Below are 22095 nucleotides of genomic sequence, written 5' to 3' on the forward strand. Positions count from 1 at the left end.
GAGTGGAAAGGTGCTGTAAGATCCCTTTGCATACTGATTTCCAAGACTAACACAGCTATGTCTTTGAATTCATGTATTAAATGTATGTAAGTATTTAGTGTGTCTGAGTTGTTTTTTTCAGTAATATTTGCAAAAACCCCAGTCACAATTTGGGTAGAATAATATGCATTAGGGGCTTTACACTCTTTCCTCCCAGGGTACTGTTTCCCAGCCTAGCATGAGAAGATGGTCCATATATTGTCAAAAGTCCACATTCACCCATTTTGTTGCACATTATCCAAGTTGTTCTCTACAGAACAAACAGCTACTGAGCTTCTAACTAGTAACTAGTTACTTTTTAGACTGAAATGCTCACAATCTCCCCAGTCAACATGGCCATTGTCATAGTCTAAGAAGTCATATTTTCAAGCTCTCATTAGCTGCTGCTGGGTGAAAGTGGGGGGAAATGTTTGTCATAAGGATGCCAAGACACTGGATAAGTTGATCTTAATATTTCGAAAGGACTGGAGCAACAGTGGGGATGGAGAATGACATGCAGCTGCCATCTTTCATAATGTAGTTCTGTCCTCTCAAAAGAGACCCTGAACCCTGCTCTTCTGACTTCCTTATGCTTACAGACCATTGTCCTCCAATGTCTACCAACACCTGTCTTATTATTAACAAGTATATGTAGCCAAAATGTTTCAGATTAACACAGGGAGACAGAAGATACCGGATGGACAAATCTGATTGCTGTGACACCTGTCTCTGCTACGATGTTATGGTCAGCCTGTATTTATGCATCTCTGGGCAAAGGGGGGGGGGGAATTCTGATATTTTAAACTAAATTACTGATTCCCAAGGTTTGAAACAAACCAGATTTGAAGCACAAAACCAAAAAACAACCCCCCCTGTTTTGTTTAAACTAGCTTTATTTGCATTATTGCTTTAATTCCAACTCATCCCCACATTTCTTGCATTTGGCTCTGTCTTCTTTTCTGCTCTCATATTTTTACCTCTATTGGGGTGCTCTGTTGAGCTCCCAAGTCTCCCTTCCTTCCACTCATATCACTGCATTGGTTCAGCTCCCTCAAATGAAGACCACAAGCATCAAGGATGTGGAATAATACCAGGGGAATTTCCTTGTAACAAGAAAACTGGGAATTCCCTACACAGGAGGATTTCCCAACTGCTGTCTTTGGGGAACTATATCAACAAGTTGGTAGCGTAGCATAGGACTACACCAATACAAGGCTAATTCAGAAAATTAAGTAGCAAAATGCAGTTTAGATGTGATCACCACTAACTTAAATAATAATTGTTCTAAAAATCCTGTTTTAAAGCAAGTTGTTTTGGCTGAATGTATGTTAAAGTGAAGGATTTGTCAGTGGAATTTCTTCCAAATGATTAAAAAGAAGCAGCAGATACTGGATACTGGTCTAACAGTTAACATCTGTCACTAAGCTGTTAAAATTAAAATGTTTAAATTTAAATAGTCCTTGTTGTTTTAGTAAGAAGTTTTGAAAATAGTAATAATAGTCAATATATATGAATAAATAATAATTTTAAAAAGAAGTTTTTAAAAAGTCATTTGGTTTAAACTAACATTTAAAGCATGGTTTAAACCAACTCACTGATTCCTCAGTTTTCAGCTTAGTGAAAAGGGCTAGGTTCAGAATAAGGCAGTTATGCTTTAGTTTCAAAGAAATGGACAGAGCAAGTGAGTTCTGACCAACTTAATATCCCCTTGATTTACCATTCTTTGCACAATGGTTACAGTGAAATCTCACAAAGAATTAAAATAATAGGTAAGTGTGATTAACAGTATTTATTAGTGTTTGTTGACAGGATGGGGAAATACATATCTGTTTTAAGGTATCCATAAAATTCAGCTGGAATTGCCAGTAGCTGTATGTAGATGTCAACACTGCATGAATTGGTACATTTAGTAGAGCTTTAGCTTAACACCTTCCTGTATTCACATTATGTTTGTGGTTTTAAGGTCTCACATATTTTGAACAACCCTTCTCGCATTTCTTGTGGTGTATGAATATCAAACTGGACGTTGAAGGAAACACATTTTCCCAGAAATAAACTGGATTTTCCTTCCCTCTGATTTTTTTTCCACAGGTGCATGCCTCAGTGATCAGAATATCAGATTTAGTGCATGTTTACCTTCCAACGACCAGTTACAAAACAATGCAAACTAAATGAAAAATAGTAATAGTACAGTAATCACTAAAACAGGTGGATACAGAGAAATTAAAATACATATTTTAAGGACTTAAAATCTAAAAGGACTTCATCCTGGATGACAAAATCTGTCACTTCTAGCTTCTCACACTTTCTATTTTTTAAAATAATATTTTCTCTCTCCAGAATATGAAGAAATTTGCAAATTATAGTAAATTCATACTATGGAGAAAAACATATTGTATATAAGCTGGGAAAAAACATTAGCTTCTGTGATGGAGAGTGGAAGAATGTTTATTAGTCTGATTGCAAGAAAAGATTGCTAGGCTGGAGAAAACTGTGTAAGTCGAAGGCAAGCCAGCATGGGATGGATGCTTATCACAGCTCTGTTTGTCCTGCAGTTTAATTTCTTTGAAAATGCACCTCTAAGCCTAAATTTTATTAATCAAACTTTTATGTTGGCTATAAATCAAAGACTTCCTCTCTCTACCTCTTCATTGGGATAGGGGCTGTCAGATGAAAATTCAAAAATAAGGGATATTTTGTAACTGATTCATTAAAAATGAGGGATACAATCTAGACAAGTGAAAAGCAATGAAGAAATGGGGTCATCAGCTTATTTTTCTAGGAAAATTTAAAATTCTAGGATGGGGTGTGTGTTGGTTGTCTGTAGAATGGCAGTGGGAACTTTCTTTAATATTGGCCATGGAATAATGTTCTCCATGATCCAACAAGGGCAGCTAGCTAATTGTTGGGGGCAGGATGTTGTGTACTATACACAAGTCTGTCCTTCAACAGAGGAAAACAGCTGGAAAGTTCGTATGAAGCATCTGGAAGACCATCCCTGTCTCCTTGCAGCATCTACTACCAGAGGCAGTTGCTTCACTCTGCCTAGTAGCAATAGCAGCTAGCATAAAATACTAAAATACATATGTCTTCATTGCTAACTACTGATTATTCTGTTTTCAGTGGTAAAGAGGAATAGTAGGATTTGAAAAGTTCTTTACACTGACAAAGCACTTCTTTAGTGCAACAATAACATTTTACTAAGTTAAGTGATCACTATTGATCTCCCACTTTTTCTTTTTCCACCTCTTTATCCCTCTGTGCAGGAATTGGTTATGCTTCCCAGGTGATTCTGGTACTCCTGAATTTCTATTATATTATAGTCCTGGCTTGGGCCTTGTTTTACCTCTTCAGCTCATTTACCATAAATCTTCCATGGGGCAGCTGTGACCATGAATGGAATACAGGTAACTGGAGTGCTTCTTTCTGTATGATGTTTAGTTTAGGATTAGTTTGTACTGAGAAACCTTCTACATCATCAGTAGAGTAATACCCCCCACACATTTTTAGCTCCTAACCCCAGCCAGGAAAATCAACCTAACAACTTTCTTTTCTCCCTACCAACTTGCCTGGAGGTCATGCTCCACTTTCTGCATTAATCCTTAATATTTTTTTTCCTGCTGCTCACTTTTGGCATGTGAATAGAAGCTGAATTGCTTTGCACTCTTCTATGATTCACAGAGCAGCAAGCTGCTGCAGTTGGCTAACCTAATTTAGCATTAGCATTTGCAACATTGCCACCATGGGAGAAACCATCTAGAACTGGTGGTAATTCTTCAATTGGTCATGAGTGCTGAAGCAATAATGGAAAATCAAACTTGTCTTGGAGAGATCCTGTGTCACTCTTTTAATAGGCAAAGAGAACTGGATTGTTATCCATTTGCATGAGTTTCCTGATGGGAGGGTGACTCAATAATCAGTGATAGACTCAAAAGAGCTTTCCAAGGTCCTGAATTCTGTCTCCCAATTAGTTCAGGATCTTGGATACATCCTTTACAAACCTGGAACAGATTCATTGTCCTAATGATATCGCATGGAAGCCACCATCTGTCACTAGCTGTATTTTATACTATATCCCTGATCTTTGTCTTGCAGAGAATTGTGTGGAATTACAGAAGAGAAATACTTCTCTAAATTTGACTGCAGAAAATGCTACCTCTCCTGTCATTGAGTTCTGGGAGTAAGTGATGTTCCCCCCTCTCTAGGAGCTTCACTTTCTACAGTAATGGCAATCCACATGTGTTTTTATTCTGTTGATGTCTTGACCCTGGTTCTGTCCATCTGTAGATCCTGGCATCTCAAATAGCAGTCTTTGAGATGGACCTTTTGTGTCTGAGGCTACCACATTGAGCTAGATAAGCCAATGACATGAGTTGGTAAAAGGCATCTTTTATACTGTTATAAACTTGCAGGAGTTGACATGAGAGGTTTGAATCCCTGTTTCCAATAAAAGACCTGCTGACTCACTCTGGCCTATCCTATCCTTTATTAGATAAACTAGATGAGATCTTTTGGTTATGGGAACTAAAAAAAAATAAGCCAGTGGCTTCTCAGAACAGGACCAAACTGGGGAATGTTGCGAATTGATGTTTTCATCCAAACCCCTGTATGAAGAAAACATGACACTTTGAGGAAAACTGTGAACAGAGAACAAGAGCTGGGTTTGGGTTCCTGGAAATATTAGAGTGCCATCTCCCTATCTTTTGGAGGAGCAGAAAAGGCCTAACAGGACTAAAGTATTTTTACTTTTGGTCAGGGAATGGCTGCCACTCTCTACTGAGGTGTGAGGTTTATCAGGAAAGCACTCTGTTCTGTCAACTGTTCTGTGTTAGAATGTTAGATGTGGAAAAGCCTAATATGCCTGGTGAGAGGAAAAGAGGATACCTGATAAGTCCGAAAAATGTCTGGTGATGTTTCAAGCAGGAATTGGTCAAATTAGATGTTGCTTTCAGAGCTTGTAAAATTTACTTTGTTCAGCTACAATTACAAACATTTCCCAGGCCAAATGGTGAGAACTAAGAACACTGCACCACCAGGGCTCCATAGGAAAAGTGGAGCCTGGTGGCTTTGATGTCAGTAGGGTAGCATTGAATCCATTCTGGATATTATTCTGGGTAATCTGGGTACAGACTTTGATTCTGCTATCCAAAATGCTGAACTGTATCCTTAAATAGGTTTAGCCCCTTGCCCCTTCCCCCAGGATAGCTTCATTAACCCAACTATGAATCCATTGCCCCAAATTCCACTATCAAACGGTTCTTAACATCAGGAAATTCTTCCTACTGTTTAGGTGGAATCTCTTTTCTTGTAGTTTGCATCCATTGTTCGGGTCCTAATCTCTGGGGCAGCAGAAAACAAGCATGCTCCATCGTCAATATATCATCCCTTCAAATATACCATCCCGTCACCTCTTAACCTTCTCTTCCCTGGGCTAAACATACCGAAACATACTCCACAAAAAATGTCACCATTCTAAGCTTTCCAAATTCCCTGGCTCCCTATCCCAAGATTTTGTTCCTTCCCTGGAGACTCTGAAAAAGAAGTTAAAACCAATACATTTTGCGCTGACCTGTCATCATTGAGGCCTGTATTGTGAAGCACTGTATGTGGAAATTGGGTACTCTGAGAATGTGGCAAGGCAGTTTGGTTGCTGTTTTCTTTTCTTTTTGATGTTTACAAGGGAACCCAAAATGAATCAGTCAGTTTCTATTTCTTTCACAGGAGAAGAGTGCTGCACATTTCAAATGGCATAGAACATCTTGGGGGTGTGAGCTGGGAGCTGGCACTCTGCCTCTTACTGGCTTGGATCATTTGTTACTTCTGCATCTGGAAAGGAGTGAAATCTACTGGCAAGGTAAGTGCCGCCTACCCCCAGGCACAACTCAGGCCTTTGAACTGAGATCTTACACCAGGAGTGGGCACTTTCCCATTGCTTTGTTATTGTCTCACAGAGCTGTTATATGCCCTAGGGTCCAGAAGCAGGGAAACATCCAGGAAGTTCATGCAATCATTTCACTGTGTCCAGTGGTGGCACAAAACCGAAGTCTGTATTGGTTTCCTACCTGCTCAAGGCTGTACTAACTGGTTGTGTAGAAGATTTGGCTTCTGACATGCTATTACAGATGCTAAAAAGCCATGTGGCAAATCCTGTATGTAGTGGAAGAAAGCACATGACCACAGGCTAATGTGGCTAACAGCCAATATGAATAAGGCTTTGTATGTGTGTGTGTGTGTGCTGTGTGCCAAGATGTTTATGAGACAGCCTCTTAATTATGCGATCTTGCCTGCCTCCTCCCCTGTTCGCACAATATGTTGCTGTCATTTGGATTGCGCTCATTAGTGGGTTTAAAAAAAACAACAACAACTCTCCCTAAGCAATTTCCAGGCAACTTTTGTGTTTGGAGCTAAGAAACAGATGGATATGAAAAGTCATCTTAGCGAGAAAACAGTCTTTTCCTGATATAGGGCAAACTACAGTGTGCTTATTAGACTGGATGGAATCAACATTCATAGCAGAGAGTTCAGTTGTTCAATGTTTTTGTTTGCCGTATAGGAAATAAGACATTGGCATGGGGTTCCCCATAGAAATAAGGGTGGTCAGGGTTCTACTTAGTATTAGCAACAGTAGTAAGATGAGAATACAAACATTCTGTAAATGTAGGCAGATTAACTGAAGTATCTAAAACCAAGAGCATCAGTAGTGACACCCTAAAAAAAAAAAAAAGGGGGGGGTAATACCACTGCTTAACAAACATCTGCCTTTTGACAGAAAGAGACTGTGGCATTTGCCTGTGTCCCTTTAAATGCTGAAGAAATGGTGTGAGTGGAGCAAGACTCTGTGGGAAGAGAAAGGAGAGATCCAGTTTTTTTTAAAAAAATAAACTTTTAAAATTTTATATTTAATGTAATTCTTCTAAAATTTTCTTTAAAAACCTCACATCTTACCAAATTTTTAAATTTACCACATGAAACTATGTAAGTGTAAATACATTTTGGTTGTGCACATGATATTGTAATTTACCTGAAATTAAATTCAGTTAAACGGGAGGTAAGGGAGGAGGTCAATGGGAGGGGGTGACACTTACTCCACTTGCTATTAAAATGTCATACTTCCCCCAGGGACGTAGCCAGGATTTTAGGAAGGGGGGGTCCAGACTAAGTGCTACCATTATAATGGGGCTTGGGTGCAGTGGCGCAGCAGCACACACCATTCATTTTTCTATTGGAAGGGGGGGGTCCGGACCCCAAGATCCCCCCCCCTTGGCTACGTCCCTGCTTCCCCCTCCCACATTCATAGTCTCCGCCTCCCATTTCCCTTCTTTGTTCTCAGCTTTGTTGCTTTGTTGTTAACACTTACCTTGTTACCTGCCCTCGAGTTCACTCCAACTCATGGTGACCCTGTGGATGAGAAATCTCCAAGACTTTCTGGCCTCAACCTCTCTGCTCAGGTTTTGCAGTCCCAGGCCCACATCCTCTCTGATCAAGTCTAATCATCTGCATTTGGTCTTCCTCTCTTTCTAATGCCTTCCACCTTTCCTAGAATCATTGTCTTTTCTAAAGATTCATTTTCCTTGTGTTGTGGCCAAAGTACGACAGGCTTAGTTTAGTTATCTTGGCTTTCTGTTCTAGGACTCATTTATTTGTCTTCTTGGCTGTTCAAGGTATTGTTAGTAATTTTCACTAGCACCACATCTCAAATGAATTGATTTTCTTCCTACTGGCTTTTTTCTCTGCCCATCTCTCACATCTGTGTATGGTGATGAGGAATACAATTGCTTGGGCTATCCTCACTTTAGTCTTTGGGTTATTTCCTTACATTTTATGATCTTGTTCAGTGCTTTCATAGCTGCCTTTCCCAGTCCTGGTTTTCTTCTGATTTCTTGACTGCAGTCTCCATTCTGTTTGATATTTGAACCAACGTATGAGACCTTTTTGACTATTCCAATGTTCTCATTGTCTAGGATGAATTATTGCAGATCTTCTGTGGTCATTTTTTTTAATGTTCAGCATTAATCCAACCTTGGCACTTTCCTCCTTTACTTTCTTCAGTAATTACTCTAGGTCTTTGTTTGTTTCTGCTACTATTATTGTATCGTCTAGTATATACTCGGTTGTTAATGTTCCTTCCTCCTGTCTTCACTCCTCCTGCCTCTGAGTCTAAGCTTGGTGTGCATATGTTATTTTCTGCATATAGGTTGAATAAATTTATTTATTTATTTATTTATTTAATTTTATTTAGGTATTTATACTCCGCCCTTCAGCCCTAATGGCTCTCAGAGCAGCTTACAATTATTATTTTTAATCAGACAGTTCCCTGCCCTCAGGCTTACAATCTAAAAGACATGAAACAAAAGGAGAAGGGAATGATGGAGGGAAAGGGGATGAGGTCCAGTGGTTCTTCTCTCCCTCTGAGGCCTGGACCAAGGCAGATGGATTGGAGGGAGGGCTCTTCCAGGCTGGCCCTGATGGAGCTGGACCTGCCTGGTGAACTCCCTCTCAGGCCGGCGGATGGCAGTTATGGAGGGCGGAGTCTCCTTCCTTCAGGCTAGTCCTGATGGAGCTGGACCTGCCTGGTGAACTCCCTCTCAGGCCGGCGGATGGCAGTTATGGAGGGCGGAGTCTCCTTCCTTCAGGCTAGTCCTGATGGAGCTGGACCTGCCTGGTGAACTCCCTCTCAGGCCGGCGGATGGCAGTTATGGAGGGCGGAGTCTCCTTCCTTCAGGCTAGTCCTGATGGAGCTGGACCTGCCTGGTGAACTCCCTCTCAGGCCGGCGGATGGCAGTTATGGAGGGCGGAGTCTCCTTCCTTCAGGCTAGTCCTGATGGAGCTGGACCTGCCTGGTGAACTCCCTCTCAGGCCGGCGGATGGCAGTTATGGAGGGCGGAGTCTCCTTCCTTCAGGCTAGTCCTGATGGAGCTGGACCTGCCTGGTGAACTCCCTCTCAGGCCGGCGGATGGCAGTTATGGAGGGCGGAGTCTCTTCTTCCAGGCTAGTCCTGATGGAGCTGGACCTGCCTGGTGAACTCCCTCTCAGGCCGGCGGATGGCAGTTACGGAGGGCGGAGTCTCCTTCCTTCAGGCTAGTCCTGAATAAATAGGTTGATACTATGCAGCCTTGTCTGAGCCCTTTGCCTGTTGCAGTCAATACACAACAGTAAATAAACAATTAAAACCACCTTGCCTTTTTGTACACTCGAAATCTGATTCCTGAGATGGTTGTCTCACTCTGCCTAATGGAAGGGTTGATTCTCTCAAGTTCTTTGTCTCAGACAGACAAATGTCCTGGCTTTGGCCCTCTTTAGAGCACAGGAAACAAGACTGAATGTGCTGCCGATTATGTGATGTAGTGAAAACCCAATGTGTTACGAAGCATATGCTCCATGTAAGCAAAGCTGGCATGTGTGACTGAGACTCAAAAAAACAAACAAACAAAAAAAACCCACTTCTAAAACTGGAAACTATGATAGCTTGAAATCTTTGGCACAGATTCCCTGAACAGAGGGATGGCACTTAAAGAAATGAACTTGCATTTTGCCTAGAAGGAACTGGCATTTGAGAAATGGATGTGCTGATTTAACTAGAGGCACTTTTAAGCTAGTAGTTTCTGGCTCATGCATGCAGCATCAAAGTGACTGGTTCAAAAGTAGGCTGTCTGAGCAGTAGCAGCTGGTGGCTTCCATGTCAATGGAATGGTGAATCTGCTTTGGGTTTTAGTACGAACTTTAAAGAGACTTCCTAAGGTGCTGAAACTAATTTGGGGTTAAAATCTGCCACCTTGGGCAGTTCTTTTAAATTTCATACTAAAACACAAAGTACATTCACCATTCCAGTTAATATGGAAGCATGTGTTGCCTGCAAAATGAAGCTGAGCACACAAATTTTGTGTCTATCTTTTAGAGTGATTAATGTAGGTCTGGTGCCCAACATATGTGTAGACTCAACTGGAAAATCAGTGTTTTGAGTAGTATGGGAGGCAAGGAGAAGTCTCTCCTCTTCACTGAGTTTTGGTCCTCATTGATAATAGACATGGGGACTTATGCACTGTTCATTCTTACATGCTTAGTCTATCTGACTTAATAATGCTCAGATAGGATTTAGGTTTCAGGTGTGACATAAGTCTTAAATGGGAGAGCATTCAGACATACTTGTTGGTCCCTTGCATTCTGATGTAGTACATTTCCAGGAAACCTATACCTCCTTGCAAAAATTATATTAATTCATGCACTGCAAAGAGAAATTGATAATAAATCCCAGTATTTTTTCTTCTACTTTGGTCAATTCAAAAAATTACTTTCAGTGTTCAGTAGTTTTGACCAGACAATGATCACAATAACTGTGTGTGTGTGTGTGTGTTTGAATCAAATCCTTTCTTTCACTTCTAGCTTTGCTTGGTTTTCAATTTCTCTTTACGTATTTTTTAAATTGCATTCTTGGGAGGTACCTCTATGTAAATATTATTTTGTCTAAATGTAACCTAGGGTAAATAAATATTTTTTTAAAAAAATGTGGAATAACTTGTAAATAAACCAGGACAACTCATGTACTCTGACTAATTAAGAGGAATGCTATGTTTGCATTCAGCAGTGCACTGACCAAAAACATCTCTGGCTTTCCAACACATGCTGGGCTCCCGCTGTGTGAGGAAATGGCACACGAGGAAAGTGCTCTCTCAAAACTCAGAAAGGGCCAATAGATCAAAGAAGATTTAGGTAGTAGGGGAAAGACAATCTTTCTAGAGGAATGGATAGACACACAGGTGCATTTATAATCCTTGAAGCACGGTGTGTGTGTGTGTGAAGAATATGTGGCTCTCCAGATGTTGTTGGACTGCAGTTCCCATCAGCTCTGGAGTTCTGGAAGCCATGCCCTATGAGAACTGACTTAGGGGGCTGGGTATGTTTAATCTGGAGAAGAGAAGGTCAAGAAGTGATATGATAGCCCTGTTCAAATATCTGAAAGGATGTCATACTGAAGATGGATCAAGTTTGTTTCTAGAGCTCCAGGGAAGAGGACCCAGAGCAATGGATTCAAACTACAGATTCTACCTCAACATTAGGGAGAAAGTCCTGACAGTAAGAGCTGCTTGACAGTGGAATATTTTGCCTTGAAATATGGTGGAGTCTCCTTCTTTGGAAGTCTTTAAACAGAAGCTGGATGGCCATCTGCTGGGGGTGTTTTGATTGTGTCTTCCTACATGGCAGTGAGTTGGACTTGATGGCCCTTGATGTCTCTTTCAGCTCTATGATTCTATGATTTTGACCAGCAGAGCCAATGGCAGGTGATGATGGGAGTTGTTATCCAACAACATCTGGAGGCTTGCAGATTTCCTAACCCTCTTGCAGCCCCTTGACACTGACATATATTAGACAATGTTACAGCTAGATCTCAGCTATTGGGGTTCATTTAAAATAACCCATTGATGGCAAGGGATGGAGGTGGGTAGAATATACAGACGGATATTTGCTGGTAGATCCTTGGATGATTAACCACAGAAATGACAATAACGTCCTTACTACAACAAGAAATAACAATAACCCTTCCTACTCTAAATAGGCTGTTAAAATGAATGAAAAATGTGGGTTTTGGTTAAGGAAAGCTGTGATCTTGCAGTATTGATTCTAAACCTCAAAAATGCACCCCTTAACTCTGTTTTTGTGATCCCATATTTTTTGCACCCAGTTTCAACTGGAGGATTCTTGGATTAAAGTAACTAAGGGCCAAAACACACTACAGAAATAATCCAGTTTGAGACTGCTTTAACTGCCCTCCACAGTGGAGGCTCAGTGCTAGGAAATTCTGGGAACTGTAGTTTTGTGAGATGTTTAGCCTTCTCTGTCAGAGAGCTCTGGTGCCAGTATTCCCTAGCACTGAGCCAGGGCAGTTAAAGCTGTCTTAAACTGAATTATTTCTGCAGTGTGTTTTGGACCACAGAGAGGAAATGAGAAAGATCCTGTAAACTGGGGATCTTCCCAGTGGAGTATAGAAATGTTCCAAGTGGAGAAACACCTGTCTTATCTAGATGCCCTTTTGTGAGTTATTGGTAAGTAAGGGCTTACATGTATGGGAAAGCAGGGGGAAGCTAGTGTAATGATGCTGGAATATGACTCTGGAGAACAGAGTTTGAATCCCCACTTGGCCATGGAAACCCACTGGGTGACCTTGGGCAAATAATATTTTCAGCCTCGGAGTAAGGCAATGTCAAAAACCCTTCTGAATAAATCTTGCCAAGAAAACCCCAAAACAGGCTTACCTTAGGGTTGCCATATGTCAGAAACACATTGAAGGTACACAGAAACCACAAGGGCTATACTAAATGAGATGCAAGAAACAACGGCTATGGATGATTGTGGTGATGGTATGCGAAGGTAGGTTTCAGAAGCTATAGGGCTATTTGGGTGCCATTTGCTAGTAACAAGAAGCAGTGGGAAAGGGTTATTGCTGCTATGGTCTGCTTATGTGCTTCCACAAGGAATCTGGTTATGCACTGTGGGAAATAGGAAAATGTACTAGACCAGAAAAAGGCTAATCTGAGGATTCTGGATGTGTCAAGGGGCTACAAAATCATCTGGATGGGGGCATACACTTTGCCCACCCCTATATTAGACGTATATGGTCTGTTCCATTAGGGATCCTATTATGATTATGATTCTGTTGCTATCTGTGATTAAATTAAATCTGGGTTTGTAAAAAAAAAGATTTAAAAGCAGTAGGTTTTAGGGTGGAGGTAATTAGTCTGCACTTGTGGAGTTGGAAGACAGCTTTTATTTTTACCTCTTCTCTCCTTTGGCTTGACAACCCTACTATTTGTAAAAAGAAGTAAAAAGGGACAAAATCATCCTGATCTCCCCATTTCAAGTCAACTGCACCCTTAAGAGGGGAAATAAGTTAAAGAAATGGGCTGAGGAAATGCTTAAGCACCTCTGTTTTCATCTTTGCCAGCCATATCTAATTAGTTCCTTATAGCTGCTTTTCAGAAAATCTAAAAAGTTGGATGATCTGGTATCAGATCTCTTGTGTCATGTTTAGTTTGTATCTAAGACTAATTTAATTTTAAACTTTCTAATTGATTACTAACTCAACAGTAAAAATCATTTATGTAAGAGGCTGCTTTAGGCCAGAGACAACCAGTGACATTTTTTTTAGAAGACGGATGACATTACGGAGATCTTTTTGACTGTGGATTGTTTGCTGGCTTTATCCATCCTACAAGAAGAGATGCTTCCTACACTTAGGATTCACAGAAACCAGAGCTGACACTTCTAGAGATGATGAAAGGCTCAAAGGAGACCTGTCTCCTTCAAATGGATCAAATAATTTGGCAAAGGCATGTGGAACGGACCCAAACAAAATCATGTTTGTTGTAGAACAACATGCAGCAGAGAACAATGTTTCTGATCACAGTAGGCTTTCTAGAAATAAAGTCAGTGTGAACAGTATTTTTAAAATTAGGGGATGAAGAGGAGAAATTCTGTCTAAGCCAAACATCTGCTATCATTTCATTGAAACAACATGGTCACAATGCTGGATCTGGGCCAAGGATTTACACCTGTGCAAAACAGTTTTCTATATTCATTCAGGCCATAAGGGCCAAAGGCTTGGAAGAACAAACTGTTTCAAATTGGAGATGAAGGCCTGCACTGTAAGATGGACCTTACAACAGCACCTGGTGCGACAGTGTCATCTTACCTAAGCATGGAGGCGTGCGTCTAGTCTGACCGATGGCTAGACAGAATACTCTGTAGAGAATCCCACAGGCTTTGAAAAGAGCAGAATTGTTCTGCAGGAAAAATGCAGTGCCTTCACTAATGCAAATGAGTCAAAAGCTGGTTGAACATAGTTGGAGGGGACCCATCCTGTTAGTAAGGTAACATACCCTCCAGTGTCCCACAGATGGAAACTGGGACACTTGTGGGCCAAGCAGCATCAAAATGTGGTTAAGATGGAAAAAGTATTAATGAGGAAGATCACACAATCTAGGAGAGACTGCAGCAATTTGTCAACTTGGAAAGGCAAGACTGCCTCCACTCTTACCTTCTCCCTCCTGCTGAGTACAAAGTGCATTAAAGTTTGCAGCAATTGTAGTAAGCTGCGAACAATGTAGGAAAGTGGGAGAAGGAGAGAGAAACTGGGACATTTTAAGAGCAGTTGAAAAAGTGGGAAAGGAGAAGATTAATTGGGACTGTCCCTGCCAAATCAGCACAGTTGGAATATTTGGGGTGAATCACTGTGGGGAATTTAATATTTAAGATGAGGGTAGAGCAAGAATGGCATAGTGGGTTGAGTATTGGACTATGATAACTCTGGAGATCACGGTTTGATTCCCAGCTCAGCCGTGAAACCCACTGGGTCACCTTGAGCAAGTTACATGCTCCCAGCCTCAGGGGAAGGCAATGGCAAACCTCCTCTGAACAAATCTTGCTAAGAAAACCTCATGACAGGATCTCCAGAAGTGGGAAATGACGTGAAGGCACACAACAACAACAAACAAAAAAACTCTGCATTGCAGACACGGTATGGGTAGAAGAACCATTGTTTGCTGTGTGTGAAGTTTTGCTTTAAGATGGTGATTATAGCTAAATGCTCCAGGCCTATCCTTCCTTGACCTACTTAAATAAAGTTTTGTTACTTTCACAAGAAGTGGTTTCTGTCTTCAATGACAGCTTGAGGAGTTCTTTTATAATAAATTAGGAGCACAAGACTCGGAAGCAAGTTATGTTAGCTATGAGGAAAATTGGTAAAGGGGAAAATAGATAAGTGAAAGTACATTACAACAATGTTTGTCATTCAAAAACCAGTTTAATCCTCCCCCCCCCCCCCCCAGGGGAATAACTATGGGCTGGAATTATGGTGTTGCCCACCAATAAGAATTCTGCACTCCAAACTGAATTGTTCCTTCATTCCCCAAATTTCTAGTATTACAGTAATGCAAGAAAGGAAGGCAAACACAGCAAATAGAGTTCTCGGTGTGAATAATTTCTCTCTCTGCAATGTTAGAAATGTGAGGATTTCATGGGGGTCCTGTGTCCCTAACCCCAGTGAATCTGGAGGGCCTACTGTATTTTACTTTTTAATTGTGTGCTGCTTTGAATCCCATTTTTTTTTAAAAGCAGGATATAATTAATAATAATAATAATGCTCCTCTATACTCAGACAAATAAACAGGTGAATAATTTCCTCCAGATAGTAGCTTCTGTCAGAAAGAAAGAGTTCAGAGGGTTGTCTCCTTCTGACTGTGAAGCATTGGCACATTGAAGCATGCAAACATTTAGAAGTGACAGAACTCACATATTTAAAACCTCAGTGAGATCTACTCTATAAGGGCACATAGAACTGAATTTGACTAGTCCCCCCCCCCGCCCCACCATTGGAAAAGAGATATAGACCAGGAAAAGAGTTTTTGTGTACGGGCAGAAATGTTTGGCTCACTTCTACAATCTGAAGGGGTTAAAACATGTTGGTCTGATCTTTACAGAAAAAAGTTTGGCTTAAAAGGGATTTGACTTATGTTGTTTCTAAGCAACAAACAGTAAATCCAAATAAGTATAAAAGCTGATTGTTTTGTAGTTGTGGTCGTTGTTTTTTTAAAGGAAAAATGCAGGCCAGCACTTGGAAAGTAAAGTAGTTGCTGTTTTAGGGGCTTGACAGACTGCCCCGAAAGGGCGGCCTGTAGTCGCCCATTTTTATGCTGCAAGGAGGCTGCAACAACCAAACAGCGTGGCCTCCATCAGAACTAAAAAGAACCTGCTAAAAAAAGCAGGTTCTTTTTAGTTCATGTGCCAGGTGCCATTGTTGCACCATTGTTGCATTCATGTGCACTGATGATGCACGCATGACACGGCAATGTTAGGATGCTGTGCCACGCCTGCGTCATCATGGTGGTCCCCATGTGGATGGGGCCACGCCATGATGGCACCAGTGGTGTGTGGCAGGACTTGGGAGCGTGCGGATGTTCCGCATTCCTGAGCCCTAAAATCAGCCCCAGACTGCCACTTTCCAGCAGTCTGTACTGGGCCTTAGTTACTTAAAAAAGCACACATTTAGTACCACAAAATACAGCATGAGAGAAAATAGCAACCATCTGATGATGATGGTTAGGATGCTTTTATTCATTTATATTTTATTCATGAGAGGGAGGGAATTCCAAGATCTGGAAGCAGTTACCAAAAAGGCACTTGCTCCCACAAAACAAGTCTGAGAAGGCAGTGAGACACAGAGAAGAGCCTTTCAATATGTTCTTAGAGCTCTAATGGGCTCATAAAAGAAGAGATGGTCCTTCAAATAGCCTGGACCCAAGCTTCTTCAACATCACTGACTATAACAGTAACCATAGCTGTCTGACAGGGAAAGCTAAATAACTCATAAAACTAGGAGAGGTGGTAGGATTTTGCTTTTGTCTGAGCCTACTGTGAAAGGCAGGATTCCTCCATCTCTCTCCTCCCATGGCTTAGTTGATTGAGAATAAACCACGTTTGCACTTTGAACTCAGTTTGCAGCAACTGAAATATGCTGAAGACCAAGGGAAAATGGGGGGGGGGAGAGAAAAATGTGGACATTTTAAAAGCAGCTGAAAAAGTGGGACACTAGAGGAATAATTGGTACTGTTTCTATCAGATTGGGACACTTGCAAGGTATGTATATGGTACACAGTGACAAGATGACATAGCCTAAGAGATCAGTAATTCAGGTTACACCTGAAATAAGGCAATCCTTATGGCTTATACTTCCCTGGAATTAATGTAACTGTTCACATAGCACCTTATTTCTGGGGTTTGGAGGCTGGCAAGAGCTACCAACAAGCTCTGCATGTTTAATTCTACCATTTTTATATCTAAGGGGGATTTCAATACTTTTCTACTCTTGACTTAGTATATGATAGCATATTTGATGCTAATTTACATGACCCACAACCTCTATCTGGTTGTGTGATATCAATCCAGAAAAAAATTGGCAAAAAATAATAATATCCTGTTTGGAATATCCCCAAAGGGAAAGAGGAAAAACAAGAAACAAAAGGTCTGTGCTTTTGTCTTAGAGGCAGTACATTGATATGTACTGTGTTTAGCTGAACTGTAATTTTGTTTTTGCTTGCTTTTTGGCAGCCTCAGGATGGAAAGATGTTGAACAAATAGACACAGCTAGCTCAGTAAAAGCTCAGTGATTCCCTGTGAACTGAGGACTAAACAATAACATGTGCCAGCAGTTCAGTGGCAAAGGTGCTTTTCATGTAGAAAGGTGTCCCCAGTTAAGAAGGAGCTCATACAGTTCCTCTTAGAAAGATTTTTTGCACTGGTGGGCACTTTGTGTGGATGAGAGGTTGTCTTGGCACAACTGCTCCTGTTGTTCCATTTGCAGCTGGGACAAAAAGCACAATTTTCCCATTAATCAAGGTGTAAACCAATGTACACTTGTTCCTCCATATCTATGGATTCATTGTGGATTCAACCATCCATGAATTGAAAATATTTTTAAAAATATATAAATTCCAGAAATGAAACTTTAATTTTGCCATTTTATATAAGGGACAGCATTTTACTAAGCCATTGTATTTAATGGTACTTGAGCACCCATGGATTTTGCTATCCACAGGTGGTCCTGGAACCAAACCCCAGCAGTTACCAAGGGCCCACTGTAAGAGCAATTCATACTGGTGGTGAAAGAAAGATTCCAACTTCATACAGATAGGATCTGACATGGCAGTGATAAACCAAGAAAGGGATCCCAGGTTTGTGGAAGATAGGCTAGACTGCATGCAGCTTTAGTTATTTCTAGATGAGGCCATCGTGATCCCCCCTCCCCCGTTTGATTATTAGTGCATTTCTGATAATTCCTGGAACAGCTCAACTACACAGGAGCTTTGGTGGTCTAATATTGCCCAGTCATTTTGGAAGTGGGATTCAGCATCCACCGTCTAACCTGCAGAGGTTCAAGCTCCCTTGGTTTTTGTGTTCTGGGGTTCATGCGACCAATGATATGGCTGCATAGGGAAGCCTCATTAGTTCATGTTTTGTAATTATGTTCATAAACTTTACATTTGTGTCATGCCAGTGCTTTGCTATCTTGGTTGGTTTCCAAGATCATGGATATCCAAATGAACCAGCTCCCCACTCCCCCTTTCACCACAACCTGTCTTCAATGCACAGGGCCAAAGGTCCAATTTCGGTGCAGATTGTCTTCATGATGTGAAGCCAGTTCTGCTTCGAATCTGCTCCTTACCTGCCTTGGATCATATTAAAAAGGTTTATCCTGGTGGCGCAGTGGTTAAATGCCTGTACTGCAGCCATTCACTCAAAACCACAAGGTTGCGAGTTCAAGACCAGCAAAAGGGCCCAAGCTCGACTCAGGCTTGCATCCTTCCGAGGTCGCTAAAATGAGTACCCAGACTGTTGGGGGCAAATTAGCTTACTTGCTGTTCACCGCTATGATCTTTGGAATAGCGGTATATAAATAAAACATATTATTATTATTATTATTATTATTATTATTATTATTATCCAAACAGTATGTGGTGCATTCGAGAGTGATGCCGGGTGGCTGTTTACACAGTGTCCCATTGTGTTACCCTGCACAGCCACTGCTGGCGCAAATCAGTCCCTCCGAGGTCACAATGAGGCACCCAGCCATGAGAAGGAACAACTCATGCCAGCAGTGGTAGTGGGTGGCACAGCAGGTTGCTGCGTAAATAGCCCACCTAGTATTGTCGCAAAATGCAGAGGTAAATACAGCGGGGATTTGGGGCAGCTCAGTGGCCAGAATACTTCAGGAGCAACCCAGAGTAGACTGGTGTCTGGCTGGTGTAGACTGCCCTGTTTGGGCCTGATTGAAAGTGCTGGGTTTAACTTCTAAGCTTGGAATGGCTTGACAACAGGATACTGTTAATATTTCAGTTTGCTTCCAGGGGTGTCACTAGAGGTGTGTGGGCTGCACTGGGTCACATCCTAATTGGGCTGATGCCACTGCTCCCCAGATATCAAAACCATGGGGAGAAGTGCAGCTCAGTGGACAGAGAAGGGACATATGCTCATTCGCAGTTGTTGTCAATGAGCAAGGTCAGTATCTCCTTCTTTGTCCACTAAGCCTCAGTGGCCACGTACTCTTTCCCTTCCTCTGCCTCTCTTCCCTGCCAAGCCTGGTCCTTCCAGATCCAGAAGAGGCTGCCAGACAGGTGGGAAAGGTAGGCAGAGGAAGGGGAGGGAGCAAGGAGGCAGTGGTGGCAGAAGCTGTTACTGTCTATCTCTTCAGGGTTTGCTAGTACCCCAAAGAGATGGGTAGTAGCGGCAGCAGAAGAGAAACATGGTGTCAGCCCCGCTCCTGCCCACTACTGCTAGCTTACCTCGTTGGGGGCTACCGGTGCCCCAGAGAGGCAGGCTGAATGTACTACGCTCATGTATTAGCAGGGAATTCCTGGTACCTCATCAAATCAATAATCTTGGATTCCACAGGATGGAGCCATAGAAGTTATAGTGGATTCAAAGAGCTCTCACTGTATAGTGTGGCTACAACCTTAGTTCCATAGCAGTTATTAAGCTTATTATACCCTTTTTTAAAAGTCAAAAGAAAATTGCTCTTAGCAATTAAGGGACCACATCTCAAGTTCCTAAGGAAGTGGTGGGAGAGATTTAGGGAATGATAAAAGTGCTATGTTGCCAGCATGGGTCAAAACACACTCACCACCAGGCATTCCTCAAATTTACCTATAGAAAGGTCTGACCACAGCATCAGCACTGAGATGGGTCAGAATGTGGGCATGTCAAATATCTACATTTCATAATATACTTTTCTCCCCTCTCCCCCGTGCCAAAAACATTGAGGGAAATACATTCCAATCAAGTTAACAATCATTATCGGAGATGTGGAAAATATCATTAATCATACTTTTTACTTCTTCATATCCCATTTTACCTTCCACTTTCTTAATCACAATTTCCCATTTCCTATCTGTGATTCTTTATTGCTTTCCCCAATATATTTAAGCCTTATTTCCCTAAGGAAATTAAATAATATGTATTCTTTTATATATTTAAACAAATAACACTTATTCCAGTTTGATTTGTTTTTCCATCCATAAGCAATCACTGCATGGGCAGCTTTTAGAAATTGTTTTATTACATATCTTTGATTACTATTCAATCTTAATTCCCCTAAATTGAGAGTTAAACAATTTTCTTTACTTAATTGTATCTCTATGCCTATTATTATATTTATCTGTTTCTTAATCGCTGTCCAAAATTCTTGAACAAATGGGCATTCCCACCACATATATATGTACATTCCCTTAGCTCCACATCCACGCCAACATTTTGATTGAAATTTATCATTTATAAATGCTAATTGATATGGAGTCCTATACCATTTTCTGATCATTTTCATTTGTTGTTCTTTAGCGTTTGTATTTTTAATATTAACAATTTCTTGTAGCCAAATTTTATTTTTTTCTGTATCAATCAATAAATCTTTTTCCCAGTTCACTGCCAGTCCCTCTACCATTATAATTTGGGTTGTTAATATAATCTTATAAATTTTCCCTATTAGTCCTTTTCCACCTTCTAATTTTTTAAAATTATTTCTTCTAGCAATTCATTTTGGTTTAAAATATTCAATTGTATTTCATCTAATAATTTTATTATCCCTTTTATTTGAATCCAGTATTAATTTCCAATTAATATAGGCCCGTTACAGACGGGCCTAAAAGTACGCGCTCTGCGCATACTAGGGTTAGAAAGGAGCGTCCTTTCTGGACACTTCTAACCCTAGCACGACCGCTGCCATTATGAAGTCACGACTGTGCCGCCTCTGTGCTGTGTGAGGGCACCTAGAGCACCCTTTCCGCAGCGTAAGAAGGAGCTCCGAAACGGAGCTCCTTCTGGGGTTTGCATTGCTGGGCACAGCCTTTACATGGCTGCGCCCAGCAACGCAGAGGAGAAAGGGGCCAGGTTCAAGTAATGGAACACCCCATCCTCCATCATTTTGATGCTCATATAATAATGCCTTAGATAATCTGACTTTTTTATTCCCTGATATCCATTTTAATATTGATCTATCCCATTTCTTCAAAACTTTAACAGAAATTATTTCTGGGATAGTTTGAAATAAATATAAAAACTTTGTAATATCGTCATTTTAAACATCCTAATTTTTGTTAACATTTTCCAATTTTTACTTGCCCATTTGGAGATTTGGTTATTAATTTTTTTCCATAATTGATTGTAATTACCCTATACAATATGTATCTAACTTGATAAATTTACACCTAAATATCTCATATTTTTTATCCCCAATTTCAATCCTGATACAGTTTGAATTTCTTTTTGTTCCCACCAGTCAGTGTTCATAAATATTATCTCCGATTTATCCATGTTAAATTTAAGCCCAGAAATGTTTTCAGATTTCTGAAATATTTCCAATAATTTGATCACATCTTGACATGGTTTCTGTGTCATTACTAGAGCATCATCTGCAAATAAATTCAACTTTATCTCTTCTTTACTTATTTTATATTCCTTTATCTCTTCTCGTCTGCATCAGTAAGAACCAGCAGCTCCAGTACAGTTTGGCAGCTGTGGATGGAAGAGGCCTTGATCTAGAAGACAGCACCCCCTTTTAAAAAGCAAAACAACAGAAATATGAAATATGGAGTGCTACATGCTGCCTACTTAGTGAAGGAGACCAGCCAATGTAGATAATGGCTCAATTTTATTTAATAATATGTGTTACATAAATATATCATCTTGTTTTTGAAAGAAAGAAAAAAGTACATCAAGGCCAAACACTAGAGAACTGTGACATCTGCTCTTGTGTGCCTTCAAGTTGTTTCTGACTTATGGCAACCCTAGGGCGATCCTATCACAGGGCTTTCCTGGCAAGATTTGTTCAAAGAGAGTTTGCTTTTGCCTTCCTCTGAGGCTGGGAGAGTATAACTTGTCCAAGATCACATAGTGAGTTTTCAAGGCCAAGTGGGGATTTGAACCCTGATCTTCTCAAATCTTAACACTGCAGCACACTTGCTTTCTATGTGGGGCCTAGAATAGGCAAATCCTCTAAAATAGGGCTTGTCCAGGGAATTCTTAGGAATTTTTTAAATT

At 40.8% G+C, this 22095-nt stretch overlaps 1 protein-coding gene across 1 annotated transcript in view; it reads left to right on the forward strand.

Moving 5' to 3' along the window:
• Positions 1-22095, forward strand: part of LOC149311734 (sodium- and chloride-dependent GABA transporter 2-like) — a 61481-nt gene that overhangs the window by 23471 nt on the left and 15915 nt on the right. Inside the window, exons 4-6 of the mRNA XM_089527801.1 lie at positions 3285-3425; positions 4114-4198; positions 5740-5872. Coding sequence (XP_089383927.1) covers positions 3285-3425; positions 4114-4198; positions 5740-5872 — 359 coding nt within the window. The remainder of the gene's footprint in view (positions 1-3284; positions 3426-4113; positions 4199-5739; positions 5873-22095) is intronic.

This window comes from Sceloporus occidentalis, unplaced genomic scaffold, assembly GCF_023333645.1.
Source record: "Sceloporus occidentalis isolate IW3139 unplaced genomic scaffold, rSceOcc1.0.p SCAF_5, whole genome shotgun sequence".
In the NCBI taxonomy this organism is placed as follows: Eukaryota; Metazoa; Chordata; class Lepidosauria; order Squamata; family Phrynosomatidae; genus Sceloporus; species Sceloporus occidentalis.